The sequence below is a fragment of the Dermacentor silvarum genome, chromosome 10, assembly GCF_013339745.2.
Source record: "Dermacentor silvarum isolate Dsil-2018 chromosome 10, BIME_Dsil_1.4, whole genome shotgun sequence".
Lineage (NCBI taxonomy): Eukaryota > Metazoa > Arthropoda > Arachnida > Ixodida > Ixodidae > Dermacentor > Dermacentor silvarum.
Window position 1 is genome coordinate 63,232,889 of NC_051163.1, and position 26,632 is coordinate 63,259,520.

The 26,632-nt window shown below is 44.8% G+C and overlaps 1 protein-coding gene across 2 annotated transcripts; it reads right to left on the minus strand.

Annotated features, from left to right (window-relative positions):
* Positions 1-1,557: 1,557 nt before the first annotated feature.
* LOC119465849 (uncharacterized) lies at positions 1,558-26,632 on the minus strand. 2 transcript variants are annotated; one of them, XM_049657646.1, is made up of 8 exons: positions 26,218-26,632; positions 22,511-22,675; positions 21,586-21,758; positions 20,442-20,603; positions 17,420-17,584; positions 14,511-14,762; positions 12,939-13,129; positions 1,558-5,820 (listed from the first exon to the last, which is right to left on the minus strand). In XM_049657646.1, the coding sequence occupies exons 1-8, from the start codon at positions 26,394-26,396 to the stop codon at positions 5,770-5,772; spliced, it is 1,338 nt and encodes a 445-aa protein (XP_049513603.1). In that variant the 5' UTR covers positions 26,397-26,632; the 3' UTR covers positions 1,558-5,769. The 2 variants fall into 2 exon arrangements, with proteins under 2 accessions (XP_049513603.1, XP_037582252.1); XM_037726324.2 differs by lacking the exon at positions 1,558-5,820 and having other exon boundaries at positions 7,958-13,129; positions 26,218-26,631.

The following is a 26,632-nucleotide window of genomic DNA, read 5'->3' on the forward strand; positions in this document are numbered from 1 at the left end:
TTTCTTGAGTTCACGGCAGAGGTCTTCACTTATTACAGAAACTGCAGCCCCTGCGTTTACAAGAGCATTTGTCATGATGCCTTCTACAAATACTGCAATCTTATTAGGAAGGGAAGGATGAGTTCCTGAAAATTTCGATGGCGCGCAGTTCTTGTTTAGGGAACTGCGGCTAACAGTTTTCATCCTGGACAGCGCTAGGACAGCGAAGCATAGGAGAAATGGAATGAAAACTGCGTGAAGGAGACTGACATGATTTGAACGTGGGCCGATGTGAATACAAGTCTTATGGATGAGGAATAAAATGGTAAGGTTATTATTGCGCCATCACGAAAATAGGGGAAGTCCACAGCGGTGACAGAAACGGCACAATGTATCCCGGAAACAATAGGGCGAATATCTGGAGTGGTCCAGGGGTTAATAGAAGGTCTGGTACGCAAGAACGGTACATGAACCGGGTTTACCAGACGTGGCGACGAGTAGAAAATGATGGCTGGGCTGGTCGGTCAAGCATGAGGTTGGGCGATAGCTTCAGCATAAGTCAGAGGTGCGGTCACATACAGCCGTTAAGAGGGAGGTGCGAGTGCCTGGGCAACTTGCACCTGGATCACAAGACGGAGCGAGGGGTCTAATGTGGAAGTAGGCTCAATAACACAGCTCACAAAAGATAGCTTGCGAGCCACTTCTTTTCAAATGTATTGCTGAATCTATGGCAGCAAGGCAGAATGATCAGCGCCAATACTTTTTGGCTCCACGGTCGAGAATTACGCGGATTTCAAACTGGGTACGACAGGTGGAAAGGCGCTGTTTGCGCAGCTCATCAAGACTTTGACAAAGCTCAATTACTTGAGCTGGCATCATAGAGTTCTTGGCCATAAACCTATTAAAGGCATCGTCTATGCTTTTCATAACATGCCTTATCTCATTGGCTTCGGTAATGGATGCATTCACCTGCTCACAGAGGTTGATGACTGACGACATCCTTAATGTAGCTTGTGAAGGTCAGTTGATGCAAGACCATGGAAATGGGCCAGTCTCGGCTATAGACACCGATTGAGCGCGCACTACAAGTTCGTCGGCTTCCTTTTACACACCTCACCGTGCTGGGACCGATAACCTCCAGTACAATATATATATATGTGTGTCTGTAAGCAGTTTCAGCAGTTCTCTACCATCTTTTCAAACATGCTGGTTACATTTTACAACACTTTATTTGGCTGTAGTCATGACATTCTGCTTCCGGTGAGCATGCCATGCGCATTCTAGTTATGTGCAGGTTGTTAAATTGATGAATAACAGACATGATATGACTATGATATGTAATGCAATAATTAAGCATTGATAATCATGCAGCCACTCGCTTATGATTTGTTGCAAGTACAAAAGTGTCTCCACGCACACGTGTACAGTCTGAAGTTTGACAAGTTAAACAAACATAAACCTTGCAAGTAGGTTCAAGAAATAGTTTCCAACGAAAATCACTAAAGAGAACTGTGGTTGGGAATTGGGAACTGTCTGTGGGAGTTGAGAGTGTCACAGTGCAGCCAGCATGGGTACAGTGCATTAGAATAGAGTTAGATTCGGGTGCCTAAGGGCATTGGTCAATGCGACCCACCGTGCATACAAAAGATTGCACAGAAAACAAAAAAGCGCGCGAAGTGCCCACAATGGAGTTCACGTCCCTCAATGCTTGGGTAGCCCGTAACGTGTATAACTCTCTATTGTATGTACGTCGTCTGTAGAATGTCTGTAGAACGAACACGATGGGCAATACAGGAATTTGCCTAAGCTTCAGCCTGGCTTCAAACAACTTTGCAACTTTGTGAATTGATCATTTTCTACAAAGTGCTCAGTTTCAGTTTATTATTCTATAAATACAATGAATTGGTTACAGATAATATACAGACGAGGGTCCCAAAGTCAAAGACTGCAACGAGACCCTAGGTTAATAATAACATTGAAAAAACATATGAGAGTTAAGCAAGTTACGCAAACCAAACAAAAAACAATCGTGTAAAATACAACATAGAAAAATTAAACAAAATAATTGTTAGTATACAATCCTATAGTGCATAAAAATGCTGTCAATACATAGAAATGGCAAAGATAGCGTGATTATTGATGTACTCCTAGTTATACAAGTAAAAAAGCTTAAGGCCATGATTGAATGCATGAAAGGATGAAGATTTAATTGTGTTAGGCAAATCATTCCATAGCTTCATGGCCGTGAATGACGATGTCATTTTTCCATAATTAGAATGAGCCACAGCTAGTAGAAAATTGTAGTTATGTGCAAACCTGGTATTGTTATTATTAATGAGATAACTGGAATCTATGAATTCGTATGAAATCTGTTAATATTAAGTCATTTATGGAACATACTTGTAAGGTGATATTTGAACAGGCTCGACACAAGAAGGATGTTGCATTATTGCATGGATGTTATTGCATTATATAAATGCCACAATTCGCAATGATAATGCTTCTTCTTTCTGGGGTTTTAGATGCCAAAACCAGTTCTGATTGTGAGGCACGCCGTAGTGGAGGGCTCCGGATTAATTTTGACCACCTGGGGTTCTTTGACGTGCACTACAACGCAAGCACACGGGCGTTTTTTGCATTTCGCCCCCATCGAAAGGCGGCCGCCGCGGCCGGGATTCGATCCCGCGATCTCGTGCTCAGCAGCGCAACGCCTTAGCTGACTGAGCCACCGCGGCGGGTGCAATGATAATGCATTCACACTTAAATGTATATGTCTTTATATACATTTGGAAAAATGAGATTGCTCGGAAATTTAGAATAATGAAAGCATAACAAATGCCACGGGAATGTCTGAATCCACAGGCATGACGATCAGACAAATCTATTTACTACTCGTGATTCCCATGGCAGCTGGGTGATTCCGGTGCCAGAGCTCTTGCTAGCAATTTTTGTGGAAAGCAATGGGTTTATCAGATTTAGCCCAACATTTCGGCCATTCCGACTCCTTCATCACGGGTGGCTTTGGGAAGCTGGAGCAGCTACTTGGTTGGTGTTTTGTTTAATTAGTCTAATTTCAAGCGTTCCCCGACCAGACTGTTTTCAGTCAAGTGCTGCCCTTCGAGCCACTACAAAGTCTGGACAACTGTTGGTAACCAAGACAAGACTCGTCTGTTACGTATTTCCCATTGCAACCATTACGTACAGTCCTCGGCTTTGACACCAATGGATGTGAATGATGCATGACACCCAGAGAGGCCCTGTGGTTTCGCCACGCCATTGCTCGCTAGTTGCGAAAATATTGCTACATGGTAGTACAGGCTGATAGGTCTGAGACCACTGCCACCTTCCCTCACTTGGCCATAAATGCCATGTACTAGAAATGCTTGAAATACAGCCGATTCTGGCAAGGGTCGTCAGGCAAGTTGGCTTCAAAGCATTCTTGAGCATACGCTGCCAAAGACGGCAATGAGAACAAGTGTCGTGGGAGATGGCACGGATTCATCAGAGCGCAGAAAGAAGAAACACGTAAGAGGCGTTAGTTTAACGACCTAATTGTGTTTCTGAGCACACCCTACAACTTTTCCAATACAACTTTACCCCTACAACAAGTATTTAAAAGTTTGTATAACTCAACTTGGCTAATCAGTTTACTTGAACAACAGTCTGAGTAATTCAAGTCAACTACGAACAGTATGGCATTAGTCTCATTTGCCTCAGATGTATCACTTTATTTGAAGCTTGGTGCAAGTTACTTGAAATTCTTGATACATTTATTTAATTTTCAGATATAAACTCAGTTGAAAGTTGGTGCTAGTAGTGTACTATTGTGCTCAATATGAGTTGCAACACGGCATACACCCACCATTATTCTTGCTCTAAGAAAAATGGAAGACATTCGCACTTGCCATAGTTCTTGTAAACCGACTGTAATTGTAAACATAACAATATTTTCATGTGTCCATGCAGTCTCGGAGCCCCTTGAGCCATGGGTTCCTGTGCTGCCATTCATACTGAACACTTGTGCGCTCTATGTGTCTTTACGCATCTTTTATAGATACAGTCGTTCCTTGTATACTTTCGAATTTGTTGTTTAGCCGTTCGCCATACTGTGCATACATCCGACTAGAATAAACATTAAAACGTGGCTAGAAAGCCAGGACCTTGTACTGTCGACACGCTTTTTTTACCGCACAAACAGCTTTTCTCGAGGTCTCTTGTAGACTTCCGTTTCACGCAAACTACGCCATTTCTCGACATGGCTGAACACGTGACAGCACAGACTATAACGAGTTTGGGCTCACTACAAGTAAACAAACGATTCAGCGTAAACATTTTAGCCATCTGTACTACCATTACAGATGCGCTGCGGTTGCTGCGTGAGACCTTTGTGGCATCTGAAGGTTTAGATGCTGTTGCTAGTGGCAGTACTCTGTTGCGTTTCTTCGCCACCTGGGTTGATGGTTGTAGGCCAGATTTGTCACCGAAATCTACTGCACATCTCTTGTTGCATCAAAATGTACTTTTCTTCCATATTTTAATGTCATACATTTGCAAACCTATTTGCGACCGCTTTCACTTTTCCGATGGCACTCAACGGCCGCCGCTTCTGCGGTAACCTAATTTGGTTCGGAAATCAAATAGCCCTCAATGTTTTTTTTTTTTTGTCTTCTGCACTGTGCGCTCAAGAACCTTAAAGGGGCCCTTAAATACTTTTTGAACATAGTAAGAAAATGTTGCCCATCTGTAAAGAGCTGCTCTGAACATGTGAGCCAATTATTATTGCACTGCATGCAACAGGGAATTTACAATCTCGTATCAAAAAGTGCGAGAAATCTCTTGCTCTCGCTTCTGCAGTGTCGTAATGCAGCATCATCGCAAGCAGCTGGACCCACCAACAGCTGTTGGCTGATTTTGTGATCCCGAGAACATTCTTAGAACAGATCAATTGCTAATTTGAAATTGATAAACTAAAAAAATATATATATATTGTAAGAGGTTTATTAGAGATCGGAGCAGCGCAGCGTCCACAGTCAAACTAGCCACAGCTTTCAAGCTCGAGCGTCGTTGCGAGCCAAAGCGCTGGACCCACTAGCGTCTGGGCAGACTAGAGCTGGACCCACTAGCATCTCTCTTCGCTACAATATATATGTATATATATATGCCTGCGGCTTCAAAAAGACAGAAAAAGCATTTCATCTTTGCACTGAAGGTCTACACGCAACAGTTGAGCGTTGCTGCATCTTCTGTGCGTGGTCTCGAAGATAGCAGCAGTGCGGTGCATGGGGTAGTCTACCACGGTCGCCACGGGGCGCAACGATGAGCCCTCTTGCCTTTGAGACACAGCTTTTGGGTGGGGCTTTGCCTCCTAGGTTTCTCTCCTATGCAGCTTCCAGCGCACCAGTGGAGACGAAAAGAGCAAGCCGCGCATCGGTGCAATAACTCCGCTTATACTCGAAGGATTTGAAAAATGTTTGCAGCATGAGATTCGTGAGACGATGTCTGTTAACAGTGGGGCCATTCTTTGGTTAGTTAGAAAAGTGTTTCGGGGTCCCTTTAAGTTCTGAACCAGCAGCTGCCACTGTCACATTGGCCTACACTTGACAGTGCGGTGTTGTCGATGATGCTATATACAGAGGTGTCGCAGTGTGGTCACGTGGATATGTGCCAGCCACAGGTCTTCAGCAATGCTGTCCAGAAGCATTCCATCCAAGGACGGACATCTCGCCTCTAGGTCCTCTCTTGTCAACATTCTTTGGAAGCAGCTCAAGCTGACGTCACTTTCCTTCTCGCCTAAGCAGGCAGCAGAAATTGCAGCAGGCCTCCAGTTCTACGCGGCCTCCTCTGCGAGCACACAATGGATGAAAAATATTCATGCGGTATATCACAAGCGGTTGACTGCACATTTTAAAGCTGCAGTGTGTTCATGTCGTAATGCAATGGTACCTGGCGCATATTTTCATTATTACTGCATCAGTTTGCGACGTAACACAGTGCAGAAATAGGCAAGAGATAAAAATGACACCAGTGTTGAAACTTCCACACACGTCATTATGACAGCTGGTGGTTCATTTTACATTTTTACATGAGATCCACAGCTATGGTGCTGACTACATTAAAATCGGTCACTTCTTCGGTTAGATGCTCAAGAGTCTTGAGACGATAAGGGAACTGTAAAATTCTGCAGCTAATGTGCAACTTTGTGCCTTTACTAACCTCATAAGTTGTCCTTTCATGTATTACTGTCCTGGCCAAGTAATTATAGACAAATAAGCACAAGAATGGCCATCATTCGAAAAAGCAAATGTTCTGGAGTGGCTTAAAAATTGTCATCCTTTAATAAGTTATTCTTTACAAATGCTGACATTTTTCTAACACTTGTAGGAACCTACCATTTCGTTGCCAGCCAGGGCAGTAGCTCTTGTTTCCAGTGCTGTGCTAACACTAACCTAGCTGGTAATACCAGTAAACAGATAGCACAGCTGCTACCAACATCATACATGTTAAACTCACAGGGACACCAACAGAAAATGTTTTTGTCTCATTTTTATTCCTTTATTTGACAGCCGTCGATCAAGTACTTAAGTTATGGAACCTCGATTCTCCGAGAGCACAACAAATAATTGCATTACCTTTTAATGCAACAAGTTCAAGATGCACACCAAGTGCAACGTGGCTTCGGAAGCGCAAAAGGAGACTGTTCAGGTCACCGAAACTTGATGTGGTGGCCCTGTGGCATCAGATAACACTTGTGTGCACACGCACACGACAGCTGTGCTGCCAAAAGCCAAGTCCATTCAGCAGATGATAGTGGAGAGCATGTCTCCATGCATTTCCCAAGAGAAGCCATACTTTAGCAGCTTTCAGCGGCACAGTCATTGTATGGTTTTGTCCAGGCCCGTAGCCAAGAATTTTTTCGGGGGGAGGGTGCACTTGCTGAAGGCCTTGACTATTTGGGAAAAGCACCCATTTTTCGGTAATTATTTTCGGTAAAGCACAGAAAGATCAAAATTTCGGGGGGAGGGCCCCCCCCCCCTCCTGGCTACGGGCCTGGTTATGTCGTTTCCATCAAATTCTATCAGGGATCGCAAGAGTTGTTTCAGTCAGCTGGGACAAAGACCGATGCAAGTCGAGACTCTTACAAATGATTCTGCTGCAAAGTGGCCACGGTTTCTGTACAGAGGCGACAGTTGCCAAGCGAACGCATCAAGGTGGTCACTCGTGCATAATAATTTGCAGTCGTTAAATAAGCATGCCTCATCTTATGCAGCCTATGAGTTTGTTCTCTCGATTTATGCAAAGCAATTTATTATTTGGTCAATCTCACCGTATGTTAATATTCCTTTGAAATGACGTGCAGTGCTGTTGTGTATAAGTACAGTCGAACCCAGATATAACGAATTATTGTGTATAACGAACAGCTGCAAAATCCCCTTTAAAATTTTTATATCAAAATTTTATATCAAATTTTTATTTGATCTATTGAATTATTCATATATCGAACTATTTCACGATCCCTTTTGAGTTCGATATATCCGGGTTTGACTGTGTTACAACTAGCTCCTCCAATGAACACAACACTCTAATAGTATTTGCATGTGGCGACCTTTCATTACTGTCAGTGTCATATAGCACTGGAAGGATCACATTTCAGTTGTATCTCATTCACAAGCTTCTCAGTTGACCTAATGGCATTACATGTATCATTGTATCACTTTATATTTTTTAGAAATTGGAAATATTCGGTATTCAATTCAACATTCAAAAGTTGTTTTTCTCGAATATTCTAAATCGATTCAGTAATTTAACTTTTCAAATACTTATAATAAAAATCAATTAATCAGGCACATTGCTTTTTATGCTGCCTGAACCTAAACTTTCTATGTTGCTATTTGTGTTTGAGTCACGATGGCTGTGTTTTGCTTAACTGAAACAGTATGTACTATGTGCAATGACAGTAGAATCTCCTATAAACACTTGGTAGCACCCAACAAAAAGCGCTTTATTGAATCCACCTGTTTAACACGCATACTGTTCTGCACTGAACAACCAGCAGCTTGACATATAAGTACATTTTCCAATCAACGAAAAACGGCACTTGCTCTGTAATACTCTCAATGCTGCTAAAATGACAATTACACATTTGTATACAACAGCTTTCCATGCAAAACGCCTTGGTGTGCATAACTCAAACAAAATATCGGGTAGTTCACGCACACTTTACAAAGCAAAACACGTGGCAATATTCAGAGATTTGAAAACATCTGCGAAAGCACCAGCGAGGTGACAAAGCAGCTTGAACACATAGGCAGATCTGTGGCCACTATACAAATCAATCATTTTTTAATAATGTCACTATAGCATTTTAATATGTATCTCCGTCACTCTTCTATTACTGCCTTGGCCACCTGCCAGCTTTGTGCTTGCTAATTAAGTCATGTTACATGTATGTACACCCTTGTAATTAACCAGAATGCGCAAGCTTTGCCCACATGGCATGTCAGCACCTTATTACGGCGAGATAGGTGACAGTGTGCAATCTCCGCTGGGAGCATCGTCTGCTACGCTATTATGTAAAAAAACTTGTCTGCGTGTGTGTCTGAGTAAGAATTAACATGTTTTTTGGGCCGGTAAGTCTATAACCGCTCATGCTAAATCGCTCAGTGCCTACCTGATCCACGTTCCCCGCCAAGTACATATTAACGAGGCTTTACTGTAATTAAGAAAATCAGGAGCGAAGCAATGACTGCAAATACTTGTAGCTGTGTGGCCTGGCTATTCGTGACGTTACATGATATGGCCTCACATTATCACAAAGGCAAGGGCGTGTGTACTTTTGAAACAAACAGCGTAGCAGACGACATTCGAACAGGAGATTGCTTTGTGCGCTTGCACATAGTATTGCCTCTCTCGCCGTCATAAGGCATTACATGCCATGTGGCCAATGCACATGCGTTCTGGTTAAAAAAACTACAAGGGTGTACACCACATAGTTTAGACAGTAATATGCCACAAAAAAAGTAATTTGGAGCTACGATTGTTCATACAGGTGAACAGTGCTCAGAGTTGCACAATAAACTTTGCACATGACTAAAAAAGAATGGTTCACTCTTAAAAAAAATACGAGGCATAGTTGAGAGAAAGACGATGCTGCTTGTTGCCCCCTCCACCCTCAACATTAGCTAGCACGTGAAAAGCTGGCAGGTGGCCAGTACAGTATACTAGTAACAGTAGACCAGTGGCAGTATGCTATAATTCTCTGCGGTCAGTGTGCATGAATTGGCCGCAGTAGTGAAACCATTTGCACCAATGAGATGTAAACGACAAGGCGCAAGTGTTGAGTGCCTTAACAGAGGCTGAATAACAAGATATTTGTGCCAAAGTTTCCTTCTATCTGCAAACAAAGAACATATGGCTCGCTCAACGAGAACAGTTTTTCTTTACCGTTGCAACTTAAGTAAGTCGGTTACGCAGGTGCTACCATTCCACTTTTGCTGTCCGAAATTCGAATTCTCTGCGATACTTTCGAACAGAACTGTCGGGAAAGTCGTAGTAGTGGTGTCAGTGTGTGACCGCACCACAGTGGTGTGTCCTGCCAAAAAACGCCTCAGACGACATGGGTTAGCATAAAGGCATACAGGAGCTTCTCCTGCATGCCTTAGCTGTCATTGACTAAACTATGCTATGACAGAAGGATTGAATAAATGAAACTATCTTTTCCATTTTTTTTTTATTTTTTTGTCTGTAACAATGCATGGTAATTTGCTGTCACGTCGTCTGCATAATCTGTAATCAGGCACCACCTAGGCCCCGTCGTAAATAAGAACAGGAATCTCTAAAACTGAAAGACAATGGACCAGACTTCTTCACTCTACAGGAATTGTGGTTACATATAACTCAAAGCCAAACAGGAACTATGACATCCATTCTCGCAATGTACACAACACAAAGTTGAGGACAACACTGTTCACACAAAAAAGGCATATTCCTTCAGTCTTACTAGACGAGAACACGGTAGAAGTTTACACGTAACATATAAGTCTGGTGTACAGCACCCATGGTAACGTAAAATCTTAATGATGCAGCAACAGTCTTATAGATAATATGAAGTGAGGTTTAGACATGACTTACGGTAGATGATAATTGGGCAAGAGTGCTGAAGCATATGTAGCACAAACCGCTGCTAACAATGACAAAAAAAATTGACTGTGATAAATCTTTGCAATAACTACTGTGCAAGCGAAGCGAAAACTAGCAATGCACGATGGCGTCACTATCCACAGTGATGGAGCGTTTGTTCGGCAAGATGGGAAATGATAAAACTCTACAAGCACATCTCGCGAGATGTCAAAAAAGTCGACCACGTGAAAATGTTCCCATAAGCATGAACACGCAAGTTTGTACAGTCAAATCTCATAACAAAGTCGCACCCGACACGAAAATATGTTCGTTATATCCAATATTCCTTATAAGCGTACACGCTGATATCAGTAAAAGAAAAAAATTTTAAGTTTACTTCGTTATATCCCATAATTCGTAATATCCGTGTATGTTTATAAACGTTTGACTGTATCACTAAATCTGAGACTACAGCCTCAGAAACGTTAGACTCTAGGTATATCAACCAAACCATTCCAACGTAAACGTTTGCATGGTAAAAACCAGTTCTTGTTGGCCCAGAGGTCATGTCAAAATATGGCTTGTTGCGCATTAAGTCCTAGCTGGCAGTGTACAGTAAACATCTGCAGAGATAACAAGTTTGCACCACCGATTCAGATGGCGTTGTGAAAGAAACCTCCTGTTACAACATTATCAGTGCGCATAGAAATTTCTGATGAGATAAGAATTGCAACGTACACAAGCATCCTAGGCTTTGCCAAGAAGCTGTCTAGAATCGGATGATAATGACAATCATTATGACATTCAGCAGCGCTTTACGCTGCAATGCGTTTAAGTGGTAACGCCAAAGCAATATGGGGGCCAGCTAGAATCTACCAGCTACTAGAAACTTCCTGCTACTACTAGAATACTAGAAGCTTGGTGCCACATAACGTGGTTCTTAGAGGCAATGTGAATAAACTTTTGCACCATTTGCATCAGCTAAAAAGTGTGTGAGAAAATGAGCATGCCTTCTGCAGCATGTTATAAACTTTTTTTTTTTTTTTTCTGTGGCCGCATTTTTTATAAGTACCTATCCTGATCTTCCCTTTGTATGTTTTATCACTGGTTCATGCAAGCTGTCACATGCTGTTTTCACCGGGACCAGCCATTAATGCAAATGTCATTTGCAGGTTGCAAATCTGTGAAATCTGTGTGAGCAGCATGAGCAAATCTGTGAAACTGCGTCTGGTACTGAGCTTTCCAAAGGCGGGAAAGGCTGCAGCTTAATACTGCACCAGCATATTGGGATCCATTTCCCAGATGACCAGCAAACACCAGAACACGCAAGTTTGTGATACGAGGCATCGGTAAATGCTATACCACAAACAAGTGGCACAGAGGAGGGTAGCTGCTCTAAACTAAGACAGAAACATTGTCGAGCGTCTCTCCAATGTAGAGTTGGTGACAAAAGTTTATGGGACATGGAATTTGCAGAAAGAAGCTAAATTCCTGCGAAGTCTTGGCACACAGCCTCGAATTCAAAGTTGCAGCCTGCATTAGCTTTTGTGACCGACATGGTGATTCAATAAATTAGAAGCACTAGGCCTTAACAGCACAGAATTTCACATATGTCATGAAACTTGTGTCCCGTAAACTTTTGTGGCCAAAAGTGTGACAGTGCCTCGCATCAACATGTCCAGGTTTAGTCATGGAAGAACCGCAATGTTATAGCCAAGATGCATACCACAACACACCTGTGACATTACGGAATGCATTTCTGTTGGGGTTTCCGGGCAGTAATTGTACGGAGTGAATACACACACTAAAAACACGTCAGAAATGCATTACACGCGGTTGCTGGTAAGAGTTGCTGCTGCTGCTGGCAAAGCTATACAGGCTGCTTATCTCTCGCAAGACATGTGAACGCGCTAAGAAATGTTTCAAACAGTGCATTTTTTAGTGAGAGAGTGACATTAAGTGGCTGAAGGCACATAGAGCTTTACATAACTATGCAAACATATTCGATAATACAGTACACAACAAAAGGATGCCATCTGGGGCACAAGGCAAGGGCAATCGTTATGAAAAACAGTCACTCCACTGAAAGCAGGCTGGGAACCAAGTACCAGGCCACACTTGCGCACCAGATGGCTGCTCAGCTATGCATGATGAGATAAGGTGCACCGGAAGCGTGTTCCCATAGGGTAGCACTGCATGTATCTGTAGGTTCAACAAGGTAAAATGTCCGTGCCAGGCGGGCACGCAAGTCCCCACCAAGTTATTCACCGGGCAAAGATGCCTGGCAACAGAATGTGCCTTCCCAAAAAGGCTCCCTTGGACACAGGATAAGTGTGACAGCACAGATCTAGCAGAACACAGAATGGCCACATCAGAGAGGCACCGTTAAGTCTCTCTGCAGGCACCACAGTAATGCCCAGATGTTCCTGATGAGATAAGCAGGCCTAGCGCTTCCACACTCGCTAGTTTAACGGCACATCCAACAAAATGCATTGTCCGCACACCAAGCAAGCAGAGGCACCCGAAGTCGCCCCACTCGAGGTCGGATGTGTCCACCAGAAGATGCCAGGCGAGATAAGAGAGCTTCGGCAGAAAAGGTTTGCCTACCGGCTGAAGGCAGACGTGAGGGCGCATTTGACAAGACACGTTACACCCACCAGGAACACGCAGTGTGTCCGGGAAATGCCTAAACACAGATACTAGCAGGGTGCCCCCGAGACTTCACTAGATAACGTATGCAGCCTACACTAGGAGAATGTCACGAAGATAGAGACAGGGGAGGCGAAGCACGCAGCGAAGCTAGGAGCGGCTCAGAGAATGGCGCAGCAGCCGACGTCGCGCACCTCTGGCGGAGGGGGCATCACTTCCTGTGGCGGCTCCTGGTAGGACCCGTCCAGGTACACGCGCAGTACGAAGATCCAGTACTCGCTGCGGTTGCCGTTGTTGTACGTGAAGCTGCTCTCGATGCCGGCGTGGGCTTCACCGCCGGTGAACAAGCGCATGGCCACTGTCTCGCAGCTCAGCACACGAGCGCCTGCACAGTGTGAAGGGTGCAGGACAGTTAAGCGACGTGGTAAGGCATGGCAGTGAATGCTACGCTACCAAAAGGCCTTACCTTCGTTGTTATTGGTCGCCTGTGCCAATACAATGGCTGATAAGACGTGCTCAGTAAGTAGTGCAGTCAAACCTCGATATAACGAAGTTGTACTTGCAGCGAAAAGCTTCGTTATATCGAGGTTTTGTTAATTCTATAGAACTAAGATGGAGAAATAAAAATAGTTCGTTACATCGCAAATTTTGTTAAATCGAGGTTCGTTATATCGAGGTTTAACTGTATTGTACTTATGCATCAAAAACTTTTTATGGTATTCTCAAGTGATCACTTTCGCAAGATTTTGCATGACTTGGCACCAAATCCGTTGAAGCATATGGCCAATAGCATTCCTGGCTCTGTGCAACGATAGTCGGGAATGCTGACAGCCATATACGCCAATGAGTCCGGTGTCGAGTCATGCAAAATCTCGCCAGAGTGATTGCATCCCCGAAAGTGATTGCTAGATAATACTGCCCCTATATTATCAAACATGAGATCTCTTTGTTTTAATTCTAAGGTGTCAACATGTCAGTGGAAAAGCATTTGTGTTGGAAGCTGATGTATGGTCCTGGCACAGTTTCTTGAAATCAGTAGAAATCAATATGAGAATGAAGTGTGAAAAATAGGGGCAATGTTGCATTAAGAAGCGAACTTATTTGAGAGGAACTTCAGTCGAATGAATTTCTACAAAGTCTGTGAGCACTGCTTGCACACACCAGCTAAGGCCTTAGGAACATGCAAAAAAAAAAGAAAGAAACAAACAAAGGAACAACCTGTCTGAGTCACACTTCACCCCTTGCACTTCCACATTCAAGTGATTCCAGCAACATTAGCCGAAGCATGATCTGCACCAAGACAGGTGGAAAAACTATGTGGGCACAACATACTATGTATAACAGTGTTGAACTGCATAAAAAGCTGTGCCTTTGATGGGTTAGTGTATTTTGTTAGTGTAGGAATCCCCATTCTAGTTTTCTTTTTTTTTTTTTTTCTTAAGCGAACTGGGGGCACACGTTTGTGGCCCCAGTTCAACAGGTGAGCGCTCCAACCATAGCTTGCACACTGCACCTTATACTGCACTTGATAGTACCTTTAAACTGCTGACCAATGATCTGCATACTACACAACCATCTTGCATAACTTTACGTGCAGCTTTGTCCAGTAACTAATGGGCTCAATAACTAACAGTAACTATTAAAAAAAACACACACAAGAAGGTACGGATTTGTAATGGAACTGCTGCATTATTGTTCTGCCCCGCACAGTGTCACATTCACCGTGACATGAAAGTCGGTGAAGAAGTGGGGGAGGGGGCACTGACCGGTGGCCCTAATCCAGGCCTCGACACGCTTCTTGGTGGCCGACAGGCTCTCAAACTCGGGCACGAAGATTCCGCGCGTCAGCTGCAGCGGCATGAAGGTCTTGCAGTGCAGAGCCAAGGGAGGGGAAGGGGGCAGTCCCCCTTCTATGGGCACGGGCTCCTTGCTGTAGGCCACCCTCAACACCCGTACGAAGAAGGTGGTCCGCTCCGCGTGTTCCGTGTACGACATGCGCTGTGTGTCCACCATGGTGCCTGCGTAGAAAAGAAAGTTCGCTCAATTACAGCGAGAGATCTGTAAAAACAAAGCTGTTGCATGAGTGGAGAACAGCTTCTTTTGCTAACAATTGCATCCGGGGTTCTTCTGCTTATAGGCCAGCTGCAATGAAATCTTGTACCACATCGAAAGCCTAATTTTAGTTAGTTTAGACATAGAGCAACCTCCGTGCAAAAATTTTACGTTTGAAGTACGAGTTAAGGCATCATGAAAAGTTAGCAAAAATGAATGTTCTTTTTGAGACTGAAGCTGTAGAAAATGCTTCTTTATTACCGCTCAATGGAAATGGTGCAGAAACCGGAATGTCGAGAATCTATGCAATTTTTCGGCATGACCTTTAAGATTAAGTGGCGCCCATAGTACGCTGAAAATCTCAAAGACGATATGGCGAGGCCTGGGATTTGCATAATTTTTCCTACCACGTGCACGTGGTAGGAAAAATTTTAAGGCGAAAATTTTAAGTGGGATTTCAAGTGTTTCAAAGTGGTCCCACTTGCCTTCAAGTGGCCATTGATGGTGATATGGTGCAGACCACGGATACTTATGCATATGGACCACAACGGGTTCCACTTGCCAAGTGGTCACTGTTCAATAAACCACTTAAAAATGGTCCTACTTGCCAAGTGGTTCCTGTTCAATAAACCACTTCAAGTGGTCCCACTGGCCAAGTGGTCCCTGTTCAATAAACCAGCACTTACCAAGTGGTTCCTGTTGAATAAACCACTTCAAGTGGTCCCACTTACCAAGTGGTCTCTGTTCAATAAACCACTTGCCAAGTGGTTCCTGTTGAATAAACCACTTCAAGTGGTCCCACTTGCCAAGTGGTCCCTGTTCAATAAACCACTTGCCAAGTGGTTCTTGTTCAATAAACCACTACAAGTGGTCGTACTTGTCAGTGGTTCCTGTTCAATAAACCATATCAAATGGTCCCTCTTTGGCAAGTGGTGCCTGTTCAATAAACCACACGCCAAGTGGTTCCTGTTCAATAAACCACTTCAAGTGGTCCTACTTGCCAAGCGGTTCCTGTTCAATAAACCACTTCAAGTGGTCCTACTTGCCAAGCGGTTCCTGTTCAATAAACCACTTCAAGTGGTCCTACTTGCCAAGCGGTTCCTGTTCAATAAACCACTTCAAATGGTCCCACTTGCCCAGTGGTCCCTGTTCAATAAACCACTTCAAGTGGCCCCACTTGCCAAGTGGTCCCTGTTCGATAAACCACTTGCCAAGTGGTTCCTGTTCAATAAACTACTTGCCAAGTGGTCCCTGTTCAATAAACCACTTCAAGTGGTTCCACTTGCAGCAAATTTTTGCCTGGGACCAGGTGTGCGCAGTACTATCTGCTTAAGTGATATTTGAAGGCTGTTAACATGAAATTTAGATAATTACCAGCTCTACAGCTTTGCAAAGATTGCTTCAATAGCATATGTAGTACTACTCATCTATAACCAATTTTAGCCAAAGTGAAATTTCATTGCAGCTGGCATTTAAGTGACCCTCTTATCATTCTTTATGGCTGTAGCTCCTACATGACTGATGGGAATTTGCTTTGCGATGCCACATTAAATTGCAGAAGTTTATGCAGAACTTGCAGAAGCGTAACATCTGTGATTGCCACCTGTTACCCATTTTGGAATCCATAGAGCACTCTGCACTTAGTGCAGTCAATGCACTGACACTTGTCACTGCATTCGAAATGCCTCATTTGCCAGTGCTGTTTCAGCCAATCGGACCACGCTCCTCGGGGACAGTGTCCATATGGAATGTGATTAGAATATGGCTACAGGTATCATTCAGACTGATTCCATGCTTTATGCCCATCTGTTTGCCTCTTGAGCATTGAAAGACTATTTCACATGTTGTGAGATACATGTCGCATGATTAAAGTTCTTGGTGGGTAGTTTGTTGCATGTATCTGAGTGCTCCTCATTTTGCAAATACGGGTGAACTTCAATATAATGAACAAAAACACAGCAAATTATTGGATGTAACGAAGTAAACTTGACATTTGATAAAGGCTTTATTTCCATAAGTATTTCACTGCTATATGGAAACCGAAAATGCAAGATGCGAGACAATATAGACAGTGTCGTTTACAGCGTAGCAAGTATTTGTTTATTCAGCAGCTTAAAATGTGTATTCTCGTAGCAAGAATGTCAAATAGCAACAGCGACTTGAAACTGCACATTCTAGACGCTCGTGTGTGCCTGGCCCAGTGGCTTGGCTTGGCTGGCCAACAGCCAGCAAGCGAACATGCTGACCTCGTGTGACCACACCGACTGCATGTGGTTGCACTGAGCCTCCTGTTAAAATTGAAAGGAGGCCCTTTGCTGGCCCATCAGAGGCATCACGCTGCGTTTCTTTTGCATAGATACGAAAAAAAATTTTGCTGTCGATGTCAGCGTGTACACTTATAACGAATAGTATAACGAAGGTGTTTTTTTGTCGGATCAGACTCCATTATCACGAGTTTCGACTCTACAATGTTCTTGCCTTGAATCGACAGCCAGATTTGTAGTAGGCTTTTGATACACCAAGGCTTTATTTCTGACACAAGTGCAGTACGTCGCACAGATCGTGCATCACCCGATGCTTACTAGAGTAGGTACTTTGGCAATGTCACGGAAGTGTTGCTCACCTGACTTCAGCTTGATCTCGAGGGACTGGGCGTTGCAGAAACGCAACGAGCCCTGCTGGGAGCACCACTGGGCCGCCCGGCCGATGACGTTGCAGAACGGCTCGTACCTCGGGAACGAGAAGAGGCCACCAGTCGACTGCCGCAGGGGCACAAAGTCTGCCACGCCTGTGTGCACCACGATGAAATTGGTAAATGCGCCACGATAAGTTAAGGTGTCAATCACATTTTCTCGGTAGGCAAGAGAAAATGCCATGAGGCTTCAGAAATGTTGCCGAGAAAGGTAAGCACAATCGTCGTGCAAGCTGCGATGAAAAAGTACCGCAAGACCCTGAATATAGTAGGAACATTAATATAGTAGGAGGGGTAAATGTAAGATCGCAAGAAAGGTCATGTACAATACGTATCGCAAACATTTACCGCATTTCGACAATATTTCTTTATTAAAACTGCGCTGTGTGCAAACTCACCGTCACTTTTCTCGAAAGACATATTGCTGGAGAGTTCCATCCAAAGGCACTCATCTGTCCTGTACAGAGCGTTTGACATTCCGCACTGGCACCTTGGCGAATGTTTTGGCCATGTTTCAGCACAGTGGGCAGGGGTGTTCATGGTTTTGGTTTCCTGCTTCTATTGCAGTGCCTGATGATGATGGCAATTTTTGGTGACCAAATATATCACGAGACAGAGATTATGCTAGTAAAATTTTGCAGAAAGAGAACCTCGTATTATATGCGGGTTTTTACGGTGAGTCCTGCGCCTTTTACATGTGATATGTGTGTAAAGGCAGCAGTCAACAATCTGCACAAAACATTGCACTATAGCAACATCCCGATTAAACACCTGTCATTTGCACCAAAATGAAGGTCAGGTCTCTCTCCGCACATTTCGCAGTGCAGTTGTTTTCTTGATCTGCGACAATCACTGCGTAATGACTGCTTCATACATCACAACTTGTAGATGTAAAGGCTACGTCAAATCAGGCATTAATTTGTGTACATTTGTGCCACCATTGTATCTGACGCACTATGTTTTGTTTGCGAGCATAAGCAGTGTGCCGTGGCAGCTTGTCACAGCAATGTCACTCAATTCACCTGGCAGTAAATAGGTTGAGATCTGCGATGCCTTCAATGTAAAAATTAGGTCATATTTTGCTATTTTGCTATGTAGAAGTCTGGGACTTAATGTTACTTTATATTAGACAACACATACCTATGTCGTGACGTGCCACTTTTTTGTTCATGAATGCGAGCAGTCAGAGAAATCTCTGTTGCCTTTGTAGTGTTGCCTGTTATGCATGAAATGACGTACATAGTAGAACCTCGTTCATAGGTTTTGGAAAAATACACGAAAAAAACATACTAACTAAGAAAACTCACGGTTCGAAGTCACAAAAAAAAATTGCCGCACTCATTTGTAGTCAACATCTTCGTAAAGGGAAGCGTTGCGCGAATGGTTGCAGCACGGGACTCTGACGTGCACCGAGCTGATGAGGCCCGAGTGGCCCGAGACTCAAGTTGTTGTTTTTGGGGCTTCGGCAAGCTTATGTTTGTGCTCCTCGAATTTAGCCTGGGTCAGCAGCTTCTTCGGGTGTGGCATTTTGGCGGGAAGTTTTGACGCGGCCACTCGGCGAGAACTGTTGCGGCACGAGACGCCGACGCACATCTCGAGTGGCCGAATGCATTTTGATGTTTTCCTATTGCATAGTGCTTTATGACAGCAAAGGGAAAACCCAAACGAAACCGAGGTGGTGTGCGATGGCAGAATACGATGCCACTAGAGTGAAACACGAGGCTCGCTTCGCGCCACCTGCAGCAGGGAACGATGGCGCATTTGGGCTACCGCCTAGTAAAAGAGTGCAATACGCTTCCAATGCCACTATGCCACACGCGCTGTCAAACAGATAAATGAAGATGCTTATCGTCATAGAGTTGAAAGCAATAGCTATGAATGCGGCTTGGCGACGACCCGCAAGGAGATATGCTATAATGCTGGTGTGTGCTGGCTCTTTGCGTGACGCACGGGCGTGTGCTGCGGGAACGCAGCTGCGGTAAGCGGTTGTTCTCAATCACCTGCCTCGCGCCTGTTCTTGTTCACATGGGATATAGTGGCCGGAAAACGTACCGTGCGATGGCAGTTTGGCAATGTACTGAACGTTGACGCCAAGAGGTAGTGTTCTCCGGGAACACATTAACCAGCAAAAAAGAAGTGTAACTGCACTCGGTCATTTCTTGTGTTCTTGGTCGTGAACGCTGGCGCCAGAGAATCGTATGAAAAGGGATCACATCAATGAGGTTCTACTGCATATGAACTATCACCTGTATCACATGCTGTAGCAGCAATTCAAGGGGTACTGAAATACTCTTTGAGCATGGCGAGGAAATGTTCACGGTCTGTAGACAGTGCTGCTGTGAATATTACTCCACTGCATGCATCAGGGAACTCACAATCTCACATAACAGTATGTTGCTTGCTCTCCTCTGCAGTTATCAAAACCTCTGCTCTTTTTCTACCTTCGGCAATGTCAATGATGATGTTACATGAAGCAGAATTGCCCATAGGCGCCAGCCATTGGACACACACATGCACATCCTTCCAGATTTTTTGCTAAATGGTTAAGCGGCGGTTGGTAATGCTCCCCATTCGTTTTTTTCCCCATGCCTTTGTCACCCTTGAGCACCTCTGCCAGATGCAAGCCCCAAACAGTAACCATAAGTGCACTGTAGAATGAGGAAAAAGAAAAGTGATTATCACTAGTATATTAGCGCCACCAAGCTAAGAGCAACCGTCGGGGAAAATAGATGTTGTGCTCTTTATATCTCTATTTATTTATATTAGCTCCTTTTCAAAAATGTCCTTGAGAATATCTTTCTTGAAGGGCATAGCACTAACGTGCTGCTCAGTTTCAAGAAGTGGTGTTTCAGGGCTCCTTTGATGCTCACCATAACACAGATAGCACAGTATAATGATCACATTGCCAGTCTTCCTTGCGAGACCACATTTACGCAGCTATGGTGGAACCCACCGATTTCCTCGCAACTCGTTGAGCCAAGCTCGTAGAAGACCCGCACCACAAAGAGGAAGTGCCGGTTGCGTCCGCCATACTCGGACCAGTACGACCGGTCGGGGTCGAAGTTTGAGTAGCTGGGGATCTTCATCTCTTGCGTCTCCACCGCCAGAACCCGCCCTGCACATTGCAACCAACACAACACATTCTATGAGAGGGCGAATAGGTGATGATATTCTGGTGAATAAACACCATTCCCTCTGAGAGGCATTTGCCACCACATCCTGGACCTTTCACGGACTATATAAGCAGGCCTTTAACAAGCTGTGCCAAGACACCGATGGCTGCAACAAGTTAGAAGAATTAGCAGAGCAGGTAGAGAACGGTAGTAACTAAGGCAGCGAGATGGTGGTAGCCCAGAATGTGGTGCCTAGTCATTCCTCTGAGGAATCAGCGTCACCAGCATCAAAATGCTACTTGATATTTTATAATAGTGCTTCAGCGTTCTGCAACATAAACACAACAAAATATCAAGTCAGCCAAAGCACCGAATATTTTTAAAAGACTGCACCTGACAAAGCATAGGGAATTATGCTTCATAAGCAAACAGATAAAGATGGAAAAGAGAGTCCCAGACAGTAAGAACATCAACAGCTGTGATAAAGTAGGGCACCTTAGACAATAGTTATAGAAGCCCTGTTAACACCTCTCACTAATAAGAAATGTTTGCAGCAAACAACTGTGAATTCCACATCCAGTGCCAACATTATCCGTCACATAACCGACGTTTAAAACAGAAAACCCTTCTTGCTGCTGCCCTGTCCTCGTACCACCACTCACTCTCCTGCACACCGTAGTGTCACAATGTTTAGAACGTGCCACCAGGTGGCACCACCTTTATATGTCACTGCAGCAGCGCTCCACTGCACAGTTTCACAATGTTCCATCCTGTACATGTACACATCATGTAAGATCGCAACATACAGCAAAAGTTTAATTGACACACTGTTTCGCCACTACAGCCGTAGCACAATGAATGTCCATTGCCAATGATGAGGTAGCTGCCAAAAGTCTAACAGATCTCCTCAAAATTTTTTAATCCGGCGCTTAACGCATCTGTTCGATAACTCGAGCTCCCAGGTACTAAGCTCCACACACATACCTGGTGCAGGCTGGTGCATGAGCTGCTGGTTGTAGCGTTCCAGAAGTTCGTGCAGTGTCTCGAATGTGGGCATTCCGAACAGCCCCGCATGGCCCGTCTGTTGCGGGATCAGGTTGCGGTACTCCAGCTGCTGTGCAGGTCGGCTCTGGTCGAGGCGTGGAACGAGCCATAGCCTGCACCGCAGCCAGTGCAAGTTAGTCACGGTAATGTCTGCCAGATTTCTTTGGTCAGTTCTCCTATGTGTCAACGTGTAACTCAATTGACTAATCAATTGATGTTGCATTTCCTAAAACTCGTCTTCCCTGCCTGACACTTGTGTCTCCTGACATACAGCTTCCTTGCATGACACACACGCGATGGTGGGAGTTACATGTTGTAGTTTCGCAGCTCCAACGACAGATGGAGTGAGTGTTTCGATGCTAGCACCACCTAATGGTGCGGATGGCTCAATTGCAAAAGGAAGTTGCTTCGACTGCAGGATGGCATGCGCGGATTGACCATATGCTTGTGTCAGAGTGCTTCAAAAATTAGCATATGCACGATACACGTTGTGCACGTGGCGCAAGCTGCCTGAATACAATGGTGCACACCCGTATGTAATGATGACACTGTTTTATAAATCAAAATGAATTATAAAGCAAACAACCCACAGCACAGTTTTTGACATTGTGCACTCCAAAGTAACCGTGCTTATATAACACGATCGTAAACATCACGCTTCCCTGTCAATAAAATCACGGGGAATCAACGAAATGTGATGAAAGTGATGTGATGAAAGTGATGACACGTCTTGAACGAGCATTTTTTCGCACCACCTAGTGTTCACTGACCGTACTCACAAATTCATGCAGAGCTGTAGTCATGCGAAGCTGAAAGTATTTCTGAAAGCGATTGATCAAGAGTACCGCCTGGTACACACACACACCTCAGACTGCGCACGTAGCGGGTGCTCTGCTCGCCGTACTCATAGTATGTCATGCGCTCGGTGTTGACCACCTCGGATGAGGTCTTGAACTCGACGCTCTCGCATGTCTTCACTTCCCAGGTGCAGTTCTCCTTAAGCCAGTCATTGGCACGTTGGAGCAGCACCCTGCACGACAAGCAAATGAATGAGCACACGCCCACACCGTCAAACCAAAGAGGTCGATAACTTTACTTATTTATCTCTCTATACACACTGCCATAATATGTCATTACGGCGGGGTAAAATACCCGCATGGTAGGGAATGCAGCCGTGCGTGCCATCTCTATGGTGGCGTTTCGAGTGTCCTGTTAGTGCCTTTTGCCTCGCCTACCTTGCCAGTGATGCATGTGCACACATGTGTGTACTATATATGTGTGTGTACATGTGTATGTATATTTCATGCTGCAATGTACGCATTTGTACATCTCCTGTGAGAATGAAGCACTACTACTACTACAGCCTTAAGCCGTGGGAGCGGCTCAATCGCTATGGTGCTTTGCTGATGTGTGTGAGGCCATGGGTCTGATTCCCAGCAACGGCTGCTGCCTTCCTGATTGGGACAAAATGCAATAACGCTCAAGCACTTAGGTTTAGGGCGCACACTAAAGAATCCCAAGTGGTCAAAATTAATCCGGAGCCCTCCACCACAGTGCCCCTCATAATGAACAGTGTGTGATTTCGGGACCATTAAACCTCATAACTTAATGTTTATTACAGCCTTTATATGATGCACTCCTTGCTCATACACATCTGACAACAGCAAAATTTCTCTTTCCCAAGTCTCAGCTTCAGTTAGAACGCAGGCGAGCGCGTACGCCGACAAGGAACGTGCGCATGCCCTCTCCCCGGTGACCTACTTTCGTGCGTCACTCAATCATTTCGGATTTCCCACGAACCGCCGGTTGCTATAACAACGGGAGATTAACCAATAAAAAGCTTTCTGTCTTGAAGTTGCGTCGTACTGCCGATAGGTATCCGCTGCCGTCACCGGGCCGATCGGCGTGCGCCTTTGCTACTTTATCTGGCTGATCGAGTCTTGCGAGTGTCCTCACCTAAATAGTATATATCTTACACCGTGCCCTAGCTGCACAGGACACCACTAACAGGAAAGCCATTAATGCAGGCAATAGATGATGATAAAGTGACCTGCACGGTGCTACTGCACAACTTGGTTGTGCCCAAGTCAAAGACACCCTCCCCCTTTACTAAAAGAAGGTTCCAAGCAATTTGCAACTACCTGCAGAACTGCAGCTGTAATATAGCAACAGCACAGCCGTTAGCACACACAATCTCGGTAAACAGCATTTGTTCCTAGCCTAGTTGCTTTGTACTGAATGGCATATAGCACATGTCTTCTTCGGACTCAAAGACAGCTCAGTGACATATTCACTTACTTATTACTGACTAGTACATAACGAAAACTTATTTTTTGTTTATTAAATACCATGGTTAGATGCTGACAGCAGCACCTCCCCGTATATTGACAAAGTGACCGTCTCCTCCATGTGTGTGTTAAGCTAAAAAACTGCTTTTTTTTTTCCCTGCACACCAAGATGAAGGCGTAACATTGTCTGGTGGATTGGCATGTTGACGCTGCACTCTGGATTTTTATGTCATGTTGCTGTATTCAAAACACACTTCATGGGTGCTTTTCATCGCCTGTGATGACACAACAGTCTAGGCCAAGTTAGTGTCAATTTTCTTGAACCCTGGCAGCAAGAACATGACTAAACTGCATCTATGCACTCCAGCAGGCATCTGTCTTCATATCCGGGAGAATATTTTACTTAATCATTTCTGAGTTAATTATCACAAGGATTGAAAGGCAATGTGCATTATAGTGTACAAGGTGTCCCACAAGCATATGAGACAAACAATCAGCAGGAAGACACTGCAGATTTACACTTGGTTCGCTTAATAAACTCATTCAGTATGTTTCAAGGATGATGCGAGTATATTTTATGCTACCTCAAAAGGCACGTCCTGCAGATTCTACTAGCAGATGCATTACCAGGATGAGGTGCCTTAGTACATGCTGCGGTGTGCTACAAGTGCCACAAAAGTTTGTGTGCTTATTTCTTCTGCTTATCTATGGCCATATATAGACAGCACTGCAGGTGGTGAATAAGCGGGAATATTTATGCAGCAATGTACTGTCATGAACAAATGAAATAAGCATAAGCTACAACTAGCTAAAACACTCTTTCTTTCCATTTTTATTCTACCTTTGCTGCTTCATGCAATGTCATAGTATTGGCTTGTACACTTAATTTGGGCAAGTACATGCACCATCTTTAAACTGGTGATTCGATGTGCAGTGACGCAAAATCACACTATCAAGCTATGGCTTGTAAGAGGTACGTGTCCTACTTCCTCGTTTGCATTTCATTTGGTCGCGATAGTACAAGCCATATTATGTAGTGGCATTTCCACACTTCTTGTAGTGTCATTTTTACTATTGGTATTACCAACATTTAAAACTGTTACACATGATTAAGCAATTCGATCACTCCAGCTGGCTCCTTGCACTGCACCAATATGAAATGGAACACCTAATCTGCCTTCAAAGAGTGACATATCCTGTAAATGTGTGATTCGTCTACAGTTGTCATATGTTGAAGAATCCCTCTAGGGCAACATTTCTTTTATTTTGTGTGCGACTCCTCTTTCATACTGGCACACCATGTAAAGAGTGTCCCAGTGTCTCTTATACATAATGCTGCTCCTCAAAGGGTGTGGTAACTGCACATGCCACACTACTGAATGCACTAAAGATTACATACAATCATTAAAAAGAAAGTATGAGCAAGGATGATCTGTAGCTTTGCACGACCAGCTGCCGTACATGCAATGACCTCACGAGTGCATGCACGCATTTCATGAGCTGTTATCTTAATTATTGTGAGCACTGTTGGAAGAACTGTTCTCGTTCCTTTCTACGAATTCCGCGCGCAAAAATTGTGCGTAATCGCGAGTGTAACCTGCAAGGAGCATTGACCGGACAATGCGAAAGGATATACCTCTGGGATTCCCGACACTACCGCGACGGCCGTTATCACCTCGCCTACATCTGTCGGCTACAGACGCTTGTAATACGCGCTGTTTACGGAAGCCGCCGGTAAAACGTCTGTCACGCGAACTCGTACGTAGTTGAAACTGAGACGCCCTATTCGATCAGCAATCCGTGCAATAATCGCTTGCCAACGAGGGAAAATAACGACCATCCTCAACCAAGGTCAGTCTACAGCGACGGCTCAAGGAAGTTTTTCTCCACGCGTGACCTCTGGTTGACCACACGCGCCAAAGCAATAACCAGCAATAGTGGCACGTACACACACATATGCACTTTTCGATGGCAAAACAGCGCCGACGCAGTGCTTGCTCTAGGGACTGACGGCTTGCACAACTTGCACCGCGCGAGGAATCAAATAGCTCGCTGCAAAAACACACAGCTGCCGCCGCCTCGCAAAATACAGAAGGTGCGATATCAGGCACGCGCGACCATAACACATTAGAGCTTCGTTTGCGCCCACCTCCAGCGCTTCGATTTCTCGCTTGGGAAACTTGCACAATAATCGAAGAAACAAGCCACGAAAGGCGTCGCGTTGCCACGATATTGCAGCATCGTCGCGCCCAACTCGTAGTCAGTCGGGACGCGCGCGTCTCACCTGAACGGCTCGAACGTCGGCGTGCTGAAGAGGCCGCCCGAACTGATGCAGTAAGGCAAGAAATCCACGAAGCTCAGTCCACCGCCCAGTGAAGCGTGCTGCCGGGTGGCTTCGCTGTACGAAGGCGGGAAGGACGAGACGTCCGGGCATCCCGCGAGCGGAGAAGCCGTGGCCGACATGACGCCGTCGTCGTCTGCTCTCGCGCCGCAGACGAAAACAAGCGCGATCGCCGCCGCACCCGCTGCCGGCTCGGATGACGACAGCTACCGAGCGTCAATGGCCAATGCGTGGAGGCCGCCGGCGGCGTTAAACAACGACCAGCGCGTCAGCGTAGGTGCATTTCTCGTCGCAACCACGACAACACCGGACTGCTGTTTACGACACAGGCTGCGCCCATCCCCCCCATCCGAAGCGC